Source organism: Peromyscus leucopus, chromosome 1 (assembly GCF_004664715.2).
Source record: "Peromyscus leucopus breed LL Stock chromosome 1, UCI_PerLeu_2.1, whole genome shotgun sequence".
Lineage (NCBI taxonomy): Eukaryota > Metazoa > Chordata > Mammalia > Rodentia > Cricetidae > Peromyscus > Peromyscus leucopus.
Genome location: NC_051063.1, coordinates 96362069 through 96381980, shown reverse-complemented (window position 1 = coordinate 96381980; position 19912 = coordinate 96362069). Strand labels below are relative to the sequence as shown.

General features: G+C 43.7%; 1 protein-coding gene across 1 annotated transcript; it reads right to left on the bottom strand.

Annotated features, from left to right (window-relative positions):
• Window positions 1–10311: 10311 nt before the first annotated feature.
• Window positions 10312–16806, bottom strand: Nlrp10 (NLR family pyrin domain containing 10). Its single transcript, XM_028894587.2, has 3 exons — window positions 16732–16806; window positions 13651–13939; window positions 10312–12522 (listed from the first exon to the last, which is right to left on the bottom strand). Exons 2-3 carry the CDS (start codon window positions 13913–13915, stop codon window positions 10766–10768), a joined length of 2022 nt encoding a protein of 673 aa, XP_028750420.1. The 5' UTR covers window positions 13916–13939; window positions 16732–16806; the 3' UTR covers window positions 10312–10765.
• Window positions 16807–19912: the final 3106 nt, after the last annotated feature.

Below are 19912 nucleotides of genomic sequence, written 5' to 3'. Positions count from 1 at the left end.
GAGAAAGAGGAGGATTTATATGAGCGAGAATTGATGAAACCAAGGTTGGATAAAGCACAGGGACAAATAGCCAAACGAATGGAAACACATGAACTATGAACCAAAGGCTGAGGGCCCCAACTGGATCAGGTCCTCTGAATAGGTGAGACAGTTGATTGGCTTGATCTGTTTGGAGGCAGCTGTGCATTGGTGCCGGGTCCTGGCTCATTGCATGAGTTAGCTGTTTGAAACCTGGGACTTATGCAGGGACACTTGGCTCAATCTGGGAGGAGGGGACTGGACCTGCCTGGACTGAGTCTATCAGGTCGATCTCAGTCCTTGGGGGACTTGCTCTGTAGGAGATGGCAATGGGGGGTGGGCTGGGGGGAAGGGGAGGGGAGCAGGAAGGGAGAGAACAAGGGAATCTGTGGCTGTTATGTAGAACTGAATAGTATTGTAAAATAAAATAAAATAATAATAATTTAAAAATACATAACATACTGAGTCTAGTATCATGAGTGGTGGTTTCAGGTACCTGCTAGGCATCTTGGAAAGTACCACCACAGATAATGGGGAACCATAGAGTCTTCTTATTCTTAGATTGAACCCAAGGAGGTCCCTAAAAATTCCAATATTCGTTAAAGCTTTTCTGGACACTCCTCTGTCAGTCAGCATGTACCTTTGTTTATCTGTTTGCTTGTTTGTTTGTGGTTTTATTATTGCTGTTCACAAAATTCCCAGATGGGCTTTAAAAAATAATTGTCAATTTGTGAATGAGAATCTATGAGTTGAGATTTATTTGAAAAACATACACATAACTAACTAGATAAAAGTCATTAAGTTTGTCAAACTTTTTACTTGCTTATAATTTAGTCACTCTTCAGCAAACTATACAAAACATGCATGCAAATAGTTTTCTTTTGTTTATTTATCCCAAGTCATGTTTAAAGTCCCACTTAGGAAGACTAACTTTTGGCATATCAGTAAAACCTTAAATCAGAGAGAGACTATATGTTCAAGGTTAATTACTTTTTTTTAAGTCTAATTCCTTAATCTGGAGAAAAACAGAAACTAATAGACGTTCACATTGTATCTAAGTCCATTTGAGTACTATCATAAAACAACATGAACCAAGTGGCTTGTAAACAAGAGAAATTTCTCACAGTTTGAGAGGCAGGGTGTGGAGAGAGAAAGAGAGATTAGATAAGGTGTTTACAGCATCCAACAGAAAACAACTTGAGGAAGGAGCGGCAGTCTACAGCTAACTGGAATTCCCAGTTGAGCACCCATGGCTGAACTGCTAGCTCTTTCCCACTGTAGAGACTCTCTCTCTTATCGTGAGATAAGCAGTAACAAGTTAGAAATAGTTTGCTTCTAGCTGTTCTCAGGCACAGTGTTTCTACACTGGGTTGTTTTGACCTCTGTTTCACAGTTAGGATGACCAGCCTATCTCTAGACAAGTGGCTTTGGCTCTGAAAAGGGATGAGTCAGCTTCTCAGTGAGCTCAAAGAGTATATGACAACTTAGCAGCATAATGTATATATTACAGCCCCGCTTACTGGTTCATGGATGTCATCCCTTTGAATAAGTGGGGGGCTTTTCCAGGGTTTCTTAGATAAGGCCACTATCATGAGTGTACTATGCCAAAAAAAGATTGACATGTTTGTACCTTTCTACAATCTTGGAATTTATTGAACAACAATATATGTATATGTTATATAAGTTTAGTTGGCTACAATTTGCTAAGTCACCCAGGTTTCCCTCCACAGCTGCCTGCTGATTAACACAAGGTCTTTTATTCTGCTCTTTGTTTTCATAGAGGAAAGTTTCCAGAAAGCTGTGATGATGAAGGCTGATTGACTGAGTAGAACTTCAGTGATTATGAGGCTAGGCTATGAAGTGGTTGAAAGTTTGCAGGTCCAGAGCCTAATTAAAAATAATGTGGGACTCTCTTGGCCCCCTTGGATAGATGTTATCCTCTATGCATAACCTTGTGTTCTTGTGACCATCACAGGAAACCTTCTGGAATACATTAATTTAACAGAGCACTAGCTTCCACCAAGCCAAAAAGTGAGAATGCCCTCAGAATGCATCTGAGGCCTGTATACAAATCTCCCCATCCCGCTAGAAGGCACCTCTCTCATGTTTCCACCGCTGTATTTGGAAAGCATCTCGATTTATGAAGTTCTTTGTTCTGTTACCATGGCACTGTTACTATGTTGGGATACTATTGGGAAAATCTGAACCTGTGTTCCTGGGCTATCGCCTCTCATGATTGGCTTCAGAATAAACCATATGGTTTTTCCCCCTTGAGATGATATCTGTGATTTTGCACCAACATACAAATATTAACTCTCAGATTACACACTTACTGTGTGTCTGAGTTTGTGTGTGTGTGTGTGTGTGTGTGTGTGTGTGTGTGTGTGTGTGTGTTACAGAATAGCTACCAAAGGGTTAAAGAAGCCACGGGAAGTGTTGAAGAAGTTCAAAGGAGCCTTAGTAAATGCAGAAAGATGATAAAAGTGCAAAGAGAGTCACTGCACCTGGTAGATTGATATTAAGAAACTCAGTTGGAGAATGCTAGAGGCAAGGCAGAGCTGAGCCACAGGGCCACAGGGTTAACCCAGGCCTTGGTGTTGAGTGGAACTGCAGAGGTGAGCTATACAGGATTCCAGAGGCCTAAAGGTGGGGTGAAGAACCAAAGGACCATAGAAGCAATGTGTAAGACCAGATTCAGAAGGGTGAGCAGATGGATAGACACCAATTAGAACTGGCTGTATCTGCAGTGAGGACTGCGCTGAGCTGGGATTCTTGCTTTTTTCAGGAGCAAGAGACATCAACTAAATTCCAGGGGGAGGGCTCCCTTTTTCATGGCCCCAAATATCCCTGTATTCTATCCTGCCTCAATGCTTATTTTGCTCTTAAGAACATGTTTGTCAGTCTGTGCCTCATGAGATGGGGCCAGACAGGTGGTGTTTACACACAGTGCCATAAGTCACGCCACCTCTGCTCTCATACTAAAAGTGGAGCCAAATACCTCTCCATAAAATGAAGTCACCTGGGGCAAGGTAAGACCCCAAAGCTCTATTTTAGAGTACTTACAGTGGGCATAGCCTGGTTGCAACAGGCACTAATCCCTGCCTCCTAACCTCCTCATATGACTCATGCATTGTGGTGGGGAGGCCACCAAACCACACAGCAAGTGGTAATGATAGATTGTGAGCTGTGGTAGAGAAGCCACACAACCACACAACAGGTGATAAAGAGGGATTTTATTTAGGAACCACCACAGTACCAAGAAAAGTACCACAGCATAGAAGCAAATTCATCATGGATCACCAGCAGTTTACATATGGAGCAGGTGGCTTCTGTGCACAGAAATCACTAAAAGGAAATACCCGGGGTAGTGAGTATTCTAGCTCAACCAACCTGACAAGATTCTTTCAGAAGGCAGACCTGGGTGATGAGACATCACCTGAAAGACCAGAGAGTGTGAAGAGCCTGATCAGATATCCAGGGCCATCAGATTCAAAGGCAGGAGTTTCTGTAACACATCTTAATAAGATTCTTGCTGAAACTGGACTGTGCAGGTCTGGTCCAGCAGGAAAAAAAAATTGAAAGTAGGACTCAGAGGATATGAAATAAAATTTGATTAAGAAGAGAGTCTAATTAAACCAGGTATGGTGGTACAGACTAGTAGTCCCAGCACTGGGAGTTGGAGGCAGGAGAATAAAAGTTCAAAGTTGGCCTTGACTACAGAGTGATTTAGATGGAGGGCAACCTGCACTATATTAGACCCTATCTCTAAATGAGGAAGTAAAAAAAGAAAGAAAAAAGGAAAAAGGAGAAAGAGAAAAAGAAAGAGAGAGAAGGAAAGAAAGAAAGAAAACAAAAGATTTTGTCACTTACCAAATCTTCTAGTTTTCCACTATTATTTTTCAGAAAATATTATCCATAATTATAAACTGCTAGCATAGTATAAAAAAAGAATTTTTTTCATCAACCCAGTAGGTTCTCAGTCAGAATGAACTCCATGTAACAAAATGTGGGTGAATGAGAAAGACAAACATCTTATTAATGTGTACAGTTTGTGTATATAGGAAGCTCCTGAGGAATGAGGTAGGTCCTAATTCCAATTTATAGACTGCTTTCAATAATGAAATATAAAGTTTAAAAGAAATGACAGAATAGAACTGGAGAGGTGGCTTAGTGTCTAAGAGAACTAACTTCCTGCTCTTGCAAGAGGATCTAGGTTCAATTCCCAGCATCCATCCACACTGTGACTCACAACCACCTGTAACTTTAGCTTTAGGGGATACTGGCCTATATAGGTACCAGACACACACATACACATACATTCATTCAATCAAATATTTATGCACATGAAATTTTTAAATAAACTTCATAAAAAATAAAAGAAATGGCAAAGCTCAAAGCACTCTGAGTCTCTATGAGTGACAAATAAAAGGCAAAGGAATATCCAGTAAATGTAGCTGAAGTTTTCCTGGTCCCACCCAGCTCCTGCAGCCCATGATCCCACAGCCACTCAGACCCGAGTAAACACACAGAGGCTTATTTTAATTGAAACTGCTCAACCATTAGCTCAGGCTTACTACTGACTAGCTCTTACACTTAAACTCAGCCCATTTATGTTAATCTATATGTCACCATGTGTTCTGTGGCTTTACCTGTGTGCCATTACATGCTGCTCCCTGGATGGCGGGCTGGTGTCTCCTGATTCAGCCTTCCTCTTCCCAGAATTCTCCTTGTCTGCTTATCCCGCCTATACTTCCTGCCTGGCTACTGGTCAATCAGCATTATATTTATCAACCAGTCAGAGCGACACATTCACAGCATACAGAGCGACATCACCCATCAAATAAAGGTTAGTTCAGAGATGGGCCTGGTCTTGGGATACTGAGGCAGGAAGATCATGAATTCACGGCCTTATGGGGCTGCAAAATGAGTTTGAGGATAACCTGGGCAACTTAGTGAAACTCTCTCTCTCTCAAAAAGGTGGCTGTGGAAGTGAAAGAGGGATGGGGCTATAACATATTTGCCAAGCACATGTGAGGCTCTAGGTTCAGTCCACTGTACCAGGGGTGCAGCTGGTTATAGAAGCCTGTTAGTGCAGACCCCTCTAGAGCCATCTGTAGGCTCAAGGGAGTTCCCTTCTCCAGAGGTTAATTTTCCTAATAGAAGGGGTTAACTTCTGACAGAAAGGGTAGAAGGATATCATCCTCTGTCTTTGTAAACCTATGTCATGCTTTTATTCCATGTAGGATTTTGCAAGGTTCTGGGTTCATCATGGTTAAGTCTGCACAATCCGTCCCTGTTTGCTTACATAACAGCTTGAGGTTGAAAAAAAATCTGCAAATATTGCAGAGCATTCTAAAATAAATGAAAATAGATAAAAATATCTCTGAAGAAAAAAGCTTAAAGTAGTTGATTGGGATTTTTTATTCTATTATTTCAGCTAATTTTCTAGTATACATCATCCAAATTATGGGATTATTACAATTATTCCTCCCTAAAAGAAATAGCTAAAACTGGCCTGAATATGAAGATAAATAAAAAAAAAAAACTTGAGGGCAAGAAATATAACCCAGTTGGTAGAGGACTTGCCTGGCCTGCACTGAGCCCTGGGTTTGATCCTCAGCACTGTATGAACCAGGTGTTATAGTGAAGATCTGTAATCCTGGTACCTCAAGAGTAGAGGCAGGAGGATCACCTCAGGAATGGAGGCAGAAGGCTCAGAAGTCCAAGTTCAGCCTTGACTACACAGCAAGTTCCAGGCCAGCTTGAACTACATGGGATCCTTGTCTCAATAAGTAAGTAAACAAATGAATAGATTAAATAAGGAACCATCAAGGCTATATAGTTTTGACTCTCTAGGAATCCTGGACCACCTCTAACATACAGAGATTTTCCCCTAGACCTGCTGTGATTACAGAAGAAACATCACCAATGAAAGGAAAACCTGAGTGCTTTCCACAGAGATGCTTAAGATATTTGGCCTCAATGGAGATTGAGAGCCCAATATGGCCAGTTTTGGCAAGCATTAATTAATTAAGCCTAGGAACTGTAGCCATGAGATTGGATTCTCCAAAAGAGCTGCCAGCTAAAGTCGTGCTGGGATCACGAAAAACGGGCCTTGGCGGTTCGTGTTACTGGAGTTGTATCCATGCCAGTGGATGTCCACACAATCCAGAAGAGAATTTGACACTGCTGCTGCTGCTGTTGCTGTTATAGCAATGGCGCACACCCCTGCTACTGTTTCTGGGATTACCATTTCATAATTGCTTACTACAGCCAGCACAGTGGAGACCCTGGCAACAAAAGTAACTACCACAGTTAGTTAATCTTTCATTCTATTGGGCATGATAAATTTAATTCAGTAGTTATATACATCTCGATTGGCTTTGAAAATTATAAATTTATAAATTCAAGTTCCAGTTGCTTTTGGGGTACTATCTTACAAGGACTCCAACATACAATATAGCTCGTTAAGGAAGGGAATGGCTCAGTTGCCTTTAGCCTACTGGCTATGGGTGAGATAGGACCTGTGTTGGTCTTTCCGTATCGAACACACAGATTGCAAGCCCAGTGCCACTTTGAGATCTTTGGCAGCAATTAACTATGCAGCTCACACACGATTGAGCCTATATGATAATGAGTATTCAGAGACGGGTAATTCCTGGGGGGCACTCACCAACTAAGACAGAGCACCTGTGTGGCCTGGGCAGGTGTCTCCATGACGGGTAAGGTGACCTGCTGACGTCCCACACAACCCAAGTCAGAAGCTCATTTTTAATAAAAGGGGAACCTGTAGGGCCCTAGCCCCCATTTTGGGTAACTGTTGCCTTGCTTGTGGACCTTGACCTTGATATGCTAATTCCTTGCCAGGTTTCACCCTCTTGAATGCTTAAGGGAAGTTCCTTGTCTGTGTATCCTGAATAATGGGTGTTAACAGCTTAGATGCAAGATTGTAAAACATCAGTAGCAAACTTCTGCCCTCCGGGGTCCTCCCATTGTGCTGTAAGCCTGTATTTAAGACCTCCTCCCCCCTTCAAGAAATGACATTAGGCATTTAAAATTTAATATATATATATATATATATATATATGTGTGTGTGTGTGTGTGTGTGTGTGTAATATATATATATATATAATTGAATGAATACTGTGAATGTAATCTATGAATACCACAAATGTGATTAATAGCATGAGTGTAATTAATGAATATCATGAGTATAATTTAAAAAATAAATAAATAAAAATAAAAAAATAAAAAGAGAATAAGGCATAAACAATGAATTAAATTCAATGAGACACAGGTATACACAGAGAGACATGAAAGTTGGAGAGGGGACTAATTGGAAAGAAGGAGGTGGTAAGAGAAAATAATGGAAGTGAATCTAAAAATAAATACATTGTATACGTGTATCAAACTGTCAAAAGTCACACTGTCCTTCATTAAATGTACGTAATTGCATGCCAATGAAAATAAACTTGAACAAAAAATTTTTAAGAACTTTATTGAAAAAAAAAAAGATATTTGGCCTCAGAGATTGCTGGGGTATGGGCAATAAGAGCTAGAAGTAGCTCTAAAGTAGCTCTAAAATGTTTTACAACATTCAGAAATGGCCCTAAAATGTTTCCTTGAGAAACAAAGAGATGAGCTGGAGAGATGGCTCCACAGTTACAAACACTGGTTGTTCTTCCAGAGGACCCAGGTTCAATTCTCAGACCCCACATGGTGGCTCACAACCATTTTTAACTCCAGTTTCAGGGAATGCAACTCCCTTTTCTGGCCTCTGCCTGCATGTGGTGCATAGACAGACAGACATGCAGGCAAAACACCCATACACATTAAAGAGAAGGAGGAGGAAGAGAAGGAGGAGGAGGAGGAGGAGGAGGAGGAGGAGGAGGAGGAGGAGGAGGAGAAAACCCACTTCGGAGAGGCCAACCTTGGCCTCTGGTCTGGAGCAATGGGAAGGGGGGAATAAGTCCCCTCTATTCTAAGTGTAGGACAAGATGTAATATGACCTGTGTGTACCTGGGACTGGATACATATATGGCGCTGGTCATCTGTCCTGTACTTTAGGTCTTGTGAGTTTCAATCCAGTGTTCCCCACATAGCAAGACAGAGAGACAGGGAAGTCATGGGAGCATGAACAGGGAAAGAAGGATAAGTAAGGAATGGGTGGGCACAGCCTCTCTCCACCTGAAGCCATTGCTTCCTTTCTAGCCACCAGGACCATTTTCCAGACTAGTCAGCATAGGGACCCATTACTTCTTGTCTCCCCTACTTTCTAAGGAACCCTAATCCATTAGATGTGCTTGGATTTGTATGACACACTATTTTTTTCTGTCTAAATCCCTCCTTGGGGAAAAAATCCTTATTCATGCAGTCACTGAAGTGTAGGCATTTGACCTGGTCATCTTATTTGGGCCATCTAACCCAGGACTGGCCAGGCAGAAATGTCTATCTTCTAAGACCACAGTGCTGGAAGCTTGGAACATTTCTAAGAGCATGTCAGAATCCTTTCCCTTCTCTGCTAGAAGATTGTGGGTTTGGTATAATTATCACTTAAGATGGAGCTTTTTATTGCCATCTTTTCTAATTCATAAATGTGACTCTGAAATAAAAGCAAAAGGCAATGATCAAAGCAGCAACAAGGGAAGCCAGTTGTGGTGACACTTCTGATTAATACCGGCACTCAGGAAGTAAGAATGAGCTGATTTCTGTAAGTTCAAGGCCAGTCTGGTCTGTGTAGTGAGTTCAGGACAGCCAGGGTTATGTAGAGACACCCTGAGTGGGGGGGGGGGGATAGCCACAGAGGAGGGAAGTATCCATAATGAGCAGCATACTATAATACCCACTCCTGGGAGATTCAGGCACAAGGGTCAGAAGTTCAACATCATCCTCAATTACATAGGAAGCTTAAGACCAGCCTTGGCTATCTAAGACCATGTTTCAAAACAAAAACAATAGAGCCAGTAATGCTCAAAACTAGAAATCAGGTAGAGATTATTTTAATGGTTTTCTGGCTTTTTGTAAAAGTATTGGATATTTTTTTTTTTTTTTTTTTTTTTTTTTTTTTTTTTTTTTTTTTTTTTTTTTTTTTTTTGTTTGATCATTTAATTTTTTGCCCAAGTCAGTTTGAATCGAATGTGACTTCTAAGTAAAATCTTTGAACATTGTCTAAAGTCATAATTGTGTGTTAGATTCACATCGCATAAACAGGCATCTTTGACACCAAGAACATGCAGGGATATGGCTGTGCACCTGTTTCATTGTTCCCAAATTATCCATGACATCCAAGAGTTGGTCTTCTGGGAACATCACTTCTTTGGGGAGACAACACAGCCTATCTCAATGGGTACCAATAAGCTTCATCCACCTGTCAGTAATCCAGTTATCAATTGCTCTCTACATAAGCTCATGACCATACAGATTGCTTCTTAGACATATTCTGTAGATACACACATCTGTGGGTATAACTTCCATGGACTTGATTGTCAAATGTCAAGCCACCACATTTCCCATGCAGAAACTAGTTAATAGTTGGGGCTTCAGTGTCCTAAGCTCACCATTCAAGATAAAGTGCCTTGAACTCAGACATTTGGGCAAGTCTGGCAGATGACTGGAATTTTTGTCTGTGGGATCAACTCATAGAGGAAAAAAAATGAGAAAAGCAAAAGTTCTGCCTGTAGATTTTCTGTGGCATGCTAAAGGACCATATTCAGTTGTACTAGAGCCAGCAAAAGCCACTGAGAAGGAGTAAGTGCCATGCTGGCAGTCTCTGCAGGCCTCTGCATGGCTAGCTGTGGTGTGAGGGCAAAGAACTCTCTGAGGCATCTAAAAATAGGTGGGGCTCCTGACTATACCTCAAGTTCCTCAACTAAGAAATGAGGTCAATCAGCTCATTAAACCTACAACAAGAATCCTTTTCTTCTTTCCTACTCTATATGGAGACCCAAAGCAGAAAAGGATGATGCACCCATTCTTGGAACTGCATCATCTGTTCATGAAGCAAAGTCAGTTGAGGGCGTAACTGTGCTAACAGTGATCATATTAGTACAGAATTAAGTCAAATCACAGTAAAATGTCCAAGACCAGTGTTTAGGGCTGTGACAACCCATGGCCCACTTTTAACAATCGTGTAGAAGTTTCTAGAAATAACTGGAAGCTACTCTTTTTTTTTTTAAAGATTTATTTATTTATTATGTATACAGCATGTATGACTGCAGGCCAGAAGAGGGCACCAGATCTCATTATAGATGGTTGTGAGCCACCATGTGGTTGCTAGGAATTGAACTCAGGACCTCTGGAAGAGCAGTCAGTGCTCTTAACCTCTGAGCCATCTCTCCAGCCCTTTTTTTTTTAAGCTACTCTTTATTTAAGCAACAGATGAATGCAAATATAGAGTCAACAGGACTTTCCACTGTGCCCCAGCACAGGGCTGTTCCATATATACCCACATTTTACAGAATGCATATGATCCTCACTTTATTAATGTAAGCATTTTATTTTATTTTTTAAAAAAGAATCCAATGTCAGATTTAAAGTCTTAATCATTGATGTAAGCATAGAAGGGGCTACTCAAAATGACTTCATACTCAGGAGGTACTGAACACCGCTCCTAGCGGGAAAGATGCTAACTTAAGGTTCAGATGTCCATAGTGAGGAATGGTTGCTTCCAATGAGCCATTGCACATTCTATGCTAAGTCTCCTGGTCCTTGATTATGTAATTCTCTCTTCTATTTGTCTCTGTGTCCTTCACTCTCTCTGGCACCCATTCATCTGATCTCTCATCTCTCCATCCTTTTTAACTCTCTGTCCTTCTCCATCCTCCTGTCTCTCCACCCCACCACCCTCCTGAGCCTTCATCTCCATATGCCCCTTTTCTGTACTTGCCAGCCTACTGTTTCTAACCCTCCGGGCAGGTTCCTCTGCCCCTCTGCTTTTCCCATTAGAGGCCCCCTTTGGTTCCTTCGTGCTGTCATTGGTTTTCAAGAGAGGACTTTGTACCTGCCCCTTACCAAAGCTGCTTATCACTGAAATTGACTTCCCCTTACCAGGTTCCTTTTTGACTGAATGTTGCATATTGAACCTGACATCTTTTATCTGGATACCTTGTGCGATTTTCTTTATTTTAGAATTATAGAGAGAGAATTCCAAATCCCACGACCTGTTGTGCTTCATGGTTTCTATTTGTTCTTTAAAATAATTCAGATCCTGCCTTAGCCAGGGAGCAATTTTGAAGTAGAACTTCAGCCCCAAGCCCAAGGTGCTGTCTGTTTTCAACATGTCAAACAAGAACTGCAAACTGAGAGTCATCTCTTCATCTTTCTCCTGCTCCACCAGCTTCGCCACTTCTCTGCGAGTTGCCTCCCCCAGCTGACTCTGGTCCTCCTTCACAAGGAAAGACATGGCATAGAAAAATTCCTGGAAGCTGATGTGGCGAAAGCTGTAGAGTTTCTTGATGCCAAGCCCTTCCCGATAGTCAATGCTGTTCAGGAAGGCAGTGAGGCTGGGGCCATCTAAGCTGTACTTTCTGAGGACATCTTCTTCGAATAGCAGCCTCTGGTGCTGGATTCCCTCGGCTGCCAAGGAACACAGACTCCTCAGGACCCTGTGCCGGGTGAGCTCAGAGCTGTCCCCATTGCCATCAGTGGGCAGGAAGGTGGACACATAAGCAGTGAAGATGTCTGTACTATTGTTAGGTGTCTCTGAGAGTTCCTGGCCTCTTGCCATCTTTCTCTTTAGCCAGGAGCAGACCACCCAGCAAATGGCCGGAACCTGGCATGCTTTGTAGAGAACATCATTGTTTTGCACAAACTCAAGGGCATTTCTCGATTGCTCCTTATCGGTAAAATAGGAGTTGAAGTAATTCTTCCTCTCCTCCTCAGAGAAGCCTAACACATGGACATGTCGCCTTTCACCCAGCATGGGCTCCAGACTCTGCAAAGCCGGAGGCCGAGTGGTGATGAGAAGAGAGCACGGCACCTCCCTTCTCCTAATTAGAATGTGTAGTACGCACTCTGCACGACTGGACTTCTGTAACTCGTCAAAGCCATCCAGGATGAACAGGAGCCGCTCAGGCTGCCTCAAAATCTCTGTGACTGGGGCTTGATCATCTCCACAACACCAGCAGATGAGGTTGGGCAGGTCACACTTGGGCAGCAGGACCACTTCTCTGCAGCTCACATAGAAAACATAATCAAACCGGCCAGGGTACAGGGTCCCTTTGGCCCAGTCCTGTACCAGTTTTTTGACCAGGGTTGTCTTTCCGGTGCCTGCAGATCCTTGCATCACCACTATGGGCGGGGTTGAGTAGGACTCCGCCTCTGGAGCGAATAAAGACTCCACCCTGACACGACCCAACTCCTGCTCCAGGTCCAGACAGGAAGGCGATCCCGGACTCGCTGGACTGGACGTGGCCACCAGGAGCAGCTCGTTGTGACTGCTGTTAACACCCCAATCTTGCCTCTCCTCCAAGCAGCGCACATGTTCCCGGTAGATCTCTCTGTAATCTGAGTAACACAAATGGAGTTTCGGGTGTCGGAATGAGAACAACAAAAGACAAAAAAACACCCTTCAGACCCTGAGTTTGCTTTTTAGTCTCATCTTCTGCCCTCTCTTACTTGTGTTGCTTTGAAGTTTATGGTTGTGACTTCATGAAGTGAAACTACTGCGTGTGGGGGTGGGGGGTGTTTTGTATGTGATGTGTTTAGGCATGTTTTGAATGTGCATGTATTTGTATCTACACGCACTCTTGAAAATGTACTGACTTAGTGTGTGCATTGTGTGGGGGAAGGGGTGTGCATACCTCAAAGTCAGTGTGTGTGTGGCAATGTGTAAGTTCCTGAGAAGTCCTGTGAAATTTCCTCATGGGACGAGGTGAGGACAGAGAAAGGAGAGAGAAGGGAAGCTGAAAGCTGGTGAAGGAACTGAAGTCTGTTTCTGGCAAAGGGTGGGTAAGAGCTTAACTCAGCAGCTGAACAAAAAGACAAGCAAGCAAACAAACAAACAAACATGGATTCTGCTATCTAAACTAAGGTTCTTATGCCTGGGTTACAAGCACCTTACTGACTGAGTAAGCTTATCCACTCTCATTTCTGCAGCGCAGGAGGTCTCAGGAATGAAAGGAAACTGGGAAAGATCATAGATGCCAACAGAGCCTCTGCAACGCCCCCCCCAGCCCCCCAAAATACGGGTAACTATTTAGGCTCCATTGCTGTCTAGGTTCCCCTTGCTGTCTAGGTTCACATTAGCCCACTGACTCCTCCATGAACACAGCCTGGCTGCCGGTCATGAAGCTGGGGAGGTGTGACCCACACACTCGGACGCTGTTGTTCCTAGTTAGTGGAAGTCACTCCACCAACACTGTCCTCCATCTCTATGCCCTTTCTACGTCCCCTCCCCTTCTCCAGTAGATTACAATTAGGAGGTGGGGTGCTTTAGTCATAAGATATCACAAACCCTTGCCTTCAGCTCAGGGTCTGCACCCAACATTCATAGGTCCCTAGTCTGGAGACTACCTAAGACCATAGGGCTCTGGGGATCCCCAAGAAAGAGAGGGCAGTATAAGGAAAGGTCTGTGGGGCCTGGGGATGTCTCTGGTGCCCCCTCACTTCCCTCGCTCGGGCTGCTGCACTCACCATTCAGACAAACCCGGCTGAGGTAGTCTACAAGCTCCATCAAGTTCATGGCCCGCAAGCTCCTGCTCACCACTCTCACAGCTTCCTGTGCTCCGAACATTGAGATCAGTTTTGACGCTACTTCCACACGACTCAATCCCTCCAGTTCCCCACGGGCCAGATGAAATTGGGTCATATCCCGTAAGTGGAACTTCAGCGTCTTGAAACTATTCTCCTCAAGGTCATTCAAGGCCCAGAGCAATGCCTCCTGGGGGCTGTTGGCCATGGTGGTCAGAGTTCAACCAGCCACCTGGAAGTGAGAAGTAGTGAGACAATGCTGAGTGTGGAGCACCTGGAGACTCTTCATCCACACTGCCACTGGGTGCTTGTAGTCTGCAGAGCAGAGGCCCAGGGGAGACCAGACGTGTGCAAAGCTCTGAGAAAGGGAAATGGGGGAGACAGCAGGGAAAACTGGCTAATCATCCCTGTTCTATCAGATAGTATGTGTGACTGTGTGGGTAACTGGCAAGAAGGCCCCCCCTTCCTTCCTTCCTTTCCCTCTCCTTCCCTCCCTCCCTCCCTTCCTTCTTTTCCTTCCTCCCTTCCTGTATACATGTTTTTGTGTGTGTGACAGGGTCTCATGTTTCCTAGGCCGGCCTCAAACTCATTTTGTACCTGAGAATGACCTTTAAAGTTCTGATCCTCCTGCCTCTACCTCCTGAGTACCGTGATTACTGCCATGCAGCACTACACCTGGCTTTGTGGGATGCAGGGGATTGAACCTAGGGGTTCACATGTATTAGGTAAGCACTCTACCAACTAAGCAATGTCCCCAGATGCCCATAGGCACTCTTAAACTGGACTCAGTACCTCCTTAAATTAGTATTAAGAACAAATGTTTGAGGTTTTTTTATTTCAAAAGTGAGCCTGCCCTTGATTGTGAATGTTTCCAGAAATTGTGGATTATCTGCTGAGACCACAGAAATGGGGAGATAGGAAATCTCCATCCTCGGTCCACTGCTTCACACACCAGCATCAATGGGTCCAAAACTGGTCTCCAGGTAAGGAGTCAAGTTCAAATAAGGATAAGAAGGGAACAGACATTAGTGCTAAATTTGTGGCAAGTGACTTCTTCAACTCAGCATTTACTAAAGAGGAGGAGAACAACATGGATTAATAGGAAGCTTTCAGATTCCAGGAGATGCCTGTTCTCCAAAGTCATGAGCAGTCCATTGTGGAAGTATGATGTCTGGAGGCGCTCAAAATAGTCTTTGGAAATGGACTTGGTGGGACTCAGATATCAGTATTTTGACTGAATACAAATGAAAGGAATAAACCTCTCAGAAACACATTAGGACACAGGGACACTGGGGATTCCCTACAAAGCTCTGATTCTGGGGGAGCTAATTCCAGAAGGATGAGAAGACAACACCAGAGCACTGGACCAGTCAAGCTCAGGCTTGAGGAGCTGGAGGTGGGAGGATGACTCAGCTCCCTAGGGCAAGAAGACAAAAGGCTAGCTGTCCGGGAGAGATGCAACAGGTCCATTTTCAGCTCTGCAGGCCAAGCCCGAGTCCTCTTATCCAAAACCCACCAGTTAATTATTATCTGTCAGGGTTAGAATTCAAAGCAAAGGTGTGAATTCTCAGACACATACTGTCTGTCTACAGTCCCAGTGTGTGGGGCTGGAACCCACAGTGGACCTCAATGAACAGGAATTGGAGATGCTCACACATGTCAGTTGACATGAGCAATTGTTCACCAGAGGAAAACTTGACCCCTTGGGAGGCAGAGGCAGGTGGATCTCTGAGTTCAAGGCCAGTCTGGTCTACAGAGTGAGTTCCCAGGACATCCAGGGATACAGAGAGAAACCCTGCCTAGGAGGAAAAAAAAAAAAAAAACACCTTGACCTCATTTTTCAAACATTAAACTTGAGCAACAAGGGAGGGACCAAAGGGATGAACTATTATATTGCCAAAAGAAGGACAGAACAGAAGATGACCCACATTCCTCCCTGAAACTACTTGTCCTGTTTACAACTTGACCCCAGTCCAGACCCGGGCAGTTTGACAAAGGAAGCAGAGCACTGCGTCCTCCACCACTATACCTGTTCTTCACATTGGTGAAGCCACAGCAGGATGTGCCCTGACAAAAGGAAAAAGGGAAAAACAGAAACAAAACAGGAGCTCTGTGAAATAGAGGTACAAACATATCCCTAAATGTGCCTAAAAGGCAGCTGGTCAGTTGACCTCAAGAGCAGGGACTCCACTAAATCTCCCTAAATTTGGAGCAGTTTCTCCAAAAAGATTGCCTTCAAGGTGGAAAGAACAATGGATTGGTAGTTTAACAGATGTCTTTGTCTTTCTGAAAAAGCTATGGAGAGATGACCAAAGGTGCAGAAACCAACAGTAAGTTACTAGAAAAGAATAAGACATAGAACATAGTAAACTAAAGCACTCTGGTAAACAGTATTTGCATAAAATAATAGCATAACCACTGAATAGCTAAGACCTATAATATAACCACAATGAAAGGATGGTGGTGGAGAGGCTGGAAAGCTGACTCCATGGTTAGGAGCTCTGACTGCCCCTCCAGAGGACCTCTGATTCCTGGCACTACATGGCAGCTCACAACCATCTATAACTCCAGTCCCAGGGGATCCAATATCCTTTTCTGGCCTCTGAGGGCATCAGGTATGCACATGGTGCATAGATATACATGCAGGCAAAACACCCATACATATAAAGTAAGAAATTTTTAAATTAGAAAGAATGGTAATGGAATGATTAGGATAAAAGGTCAATGGATGATGCCTAAAACCTTGAGCCAGGCGGTGAAGCCAGGCGGTGAAACGCGGCCAGCCCTCTCACCTCCACACCTTTACCCCCTCTCCAAACCCAGAGTCACAGTGCTCTGTGAGTACTCCCTGGAGTTCATGAGAAATGGCAGGAATGGGAACTGACTTGCCCAAAGCCTTAGCCAAGATCAGGCTGGAAATAGAAACCAGAGCACCAGAGATTAACATCAAGAAGCCAAGATGAGAAAATAAAAGAATGAGACGTGGTTGCCTAGATAGGATGACAAAGAGCAGAGGCCACTTACTGCACCAACGCCAGCTCCCAAGGTCTAAGTCACTGAGCCAGAGATTCGTAGCAACACCTAAGTATTTATAGAAACAGGAACTGAGTTTAATTGGAGGGGCGGAGGCAAGAGATGAAATCATGTTAACCCTGTCCCGGCTAGGGGCAGAGATGATAACTAGAGAAACTGAGTCCCCAGAAGAGAGAAGATTAAAATGGACAAAGCAGGACCAAGGACAGAAACAGAGATAGAAAAGTGAGAGAGAAGTGATAATAGGGAGACATAAAATACATAAATTGAGCACGAAAAACAGAGATAGAGAGACAAGAGCAGGAAGCTGGCTAGAATATATACATACATACATACATACATACATACATACACACATACATACATATATATGTATATGTATGTTTCCTTTCAATCTCTGAAATGGGCTAGGTAAACAGCCTACAGGCCCACTTTAATATAACTCCCTGGTAGAGATAATCCTGTCTTGTCTTGTTTTGTTTTGTTTTGTTTTGTTTTGATTTGTTTTGTTTTGATTTGTTTTTCAGGCATGACTTCTCAAATATACTCCCCCCAGGCAACTAGAAAGTGACATGCGGTGGTTAATTTTGTGTGCCCCAACCTTTGGTCAACACATCACTGAGAGTTTCTGTGATCCTGTTCTTAGGATGCGGCTATCATTTGAGTCGGAAACTGACTAAAGTCAGCTGTGCTCACTAATGTGGGTGCCCCGTATCCCATCAAATGAAGCCTGAGCAAAAGAAAAGCCCCGGCCTTCTCATGAACAAGAAGGGTCTCCTCTTAGTGTGTATATGGACCATGTTTCCCCCACATGTGGGTTCTAGAATTTTATTTTTATATGTCATAATTTTATTGTATATGTAAATATATATATATATATGACATGAAAGCAGAAAGAAGACCAGGAGAAGGAAAAGACTAACAGGGAGAATAATTGGGGGGAGGACTAAAGGGAGGGAACAGGTGGGAGTAAATACCATCCAAGTTCAAAGAAACTATGCCAACAAGAAAAAAAGTCTTAAAGGGGCTGGGGAGATGGCTCAGTGGGTAAGAGCACTGCCGTCCAAACATGAAGACCTGAGGCAGAATCCCCAGCACCCACATAAAAAGCCGGTGAGGTAACCTGGGAATCTGTAACCCCAGCATTGTGGACAGAGAAACAGAAGGGTCACTGGGGCTTGCTGACTACCAGCCTAGCTCCAGGTTCAGTGAGGGGCCTGGTCTCAAGGGAATAGGGCAGAGGGTGATAGAGCAGGGCAAAGCAGGACACCCAATGTCTGACCTTCATATTTACATTCATGAGTATATATACATGCATGCACGCCTATGCATATACCACACACATAAAATCTTTTACAAGAAAAAAAATAATAATAATAATAATAATAATAAGAAGAAGAAGAAGAAGAAGAAGAAGAAGAATGCTGATAATGCTGGCTGTGGTGGTGCACGCCTTTAATCCCAGCACCCAGGAGGCACAGACAGGTGGATCTCTAAGTTCGAGTCCAGCCTGGTCTACAGAGAGAGTTCCAGGAAAGTCAAGGCTACACAGAGAAACCCTGTCTCAAAAAAGAAAGAAAGAAAGAAAGAAAGAAGGAAGGAAGGAAGGAAGGAAGGAAGGAAGGAAAGAAAGAGAAAAAGAACTTCCTACTCTACCTACTCTAAGAAGAATCATGGGTCTCCTCTGGTCTTCTGATTCAAATTGAAACATTGATTCATGGGGTTTGAGCCTGCAGGCTTTCAGAATTGAACCGACACCTCCAGCACTCTTGAGTCTCCAGCTTGCTGGCTGCAGATCATGAAACGTCTCATTTTTAAAATCACAAATGCTTTTTTAAGATTTATTTTTTAATTGTATATTCATGCATGTCTGTGTGGGGTACATGTGTACATATGTGTACATGTGTATGCAAGTGCTTGTGGAGGCCAGAAGAGGGCACAGGATCCCCTGGAACTAGTTACAGGTAGTGGTGAGCCACCAACCACCACCTCCCCTTTTTGGGACCCCAATCAGATCCTCTGCAATAGCAGTTCTCTCTTGACTGCTGAGCCATCTCTCCACTGCCATCACCCCCCGAATTGTTACGACCTAGGAGTCTTAATAATCAGCTGCTGACCCTGCTTAGAGATCTATCCTTTCTTCTGCTGTTAACCATCTAACCACCAAACAATTTTCTTAAGTGCACTGTGTCAGCTCTCACTCGCCCCAAGTCCTTCACATTCATTGTTCACTCTACCAGAAGCGCTCCCCCTGCCCAAAGCCTCAGATATGGCTGCCTGCCTGAAATCTTCACATTTTCTCCCAATTTGACATCCTCATTGTGACCCACCCTGACCCTTCACAGCTCCTGATGCCCTCATCATCTCCACTGGTAATGTCATTCTCATAGCACAATTAAATAATAACGATTACCATGTATCACAGCACTTTCTGACATAATATAAAATTTTCTTAGTGCTTTTCTTTCCCTCATTAAAATGCAAACCATGGCTGTTTGGTTCACTGATCTACCCAAGCACCTACAGAGTGTCTGGTGTATATTAAGCATTTAAATTGTTGAATGAATATACCTCCCTAGTGACACCTTATGAAGCCATCACAAAGAAAGCACTGTTAGCCTGGCATGGTGGTTCATGCCTATAATCCTAGCATTCAGGAAGCTAAGGCAGGGAGGTTGAGGTGAATTCAGGGCCAACCTGACCTATATAGTGAACTCCAGCCAGCATGGACTGCAGAGTAGACCCTGACTTCGAAAATAAGAGAGGGAGGGAGGGAGGAGGGAGGGAGGGAGGGAGGGAGGGAGGGAGGGAGGGAAGAAGGAAGGAAGGAAGGAAGGAAGGAAGGAAGGAAGGAAGGAAGGAAGGAAGGAAGGAAGGAAGGAAGGAAGGAAGGAAGGAAGGAAGGAAGGAAGGAAGGAAGGAAGGAAGGAAGGCCCTTTAAAAGTCATTTTGACATTTAATATCCAATTTAATTCTAAAACAAGAATTGAGACCTTTACCCTACTCTGTACCGCCATCTGGTGGCAATTGTGTAGATTACTAGTTGTTTCTCTCCCCCGCTCCGTCCCCCGCCCCACACACAGAAGGTCCCAAAGTTACTAGGAACTACTTTGGCCTGCTCCTCACAGAGTGCGTATCGGACGGAAATTAAAGCGCACAGAGCTCACAAACC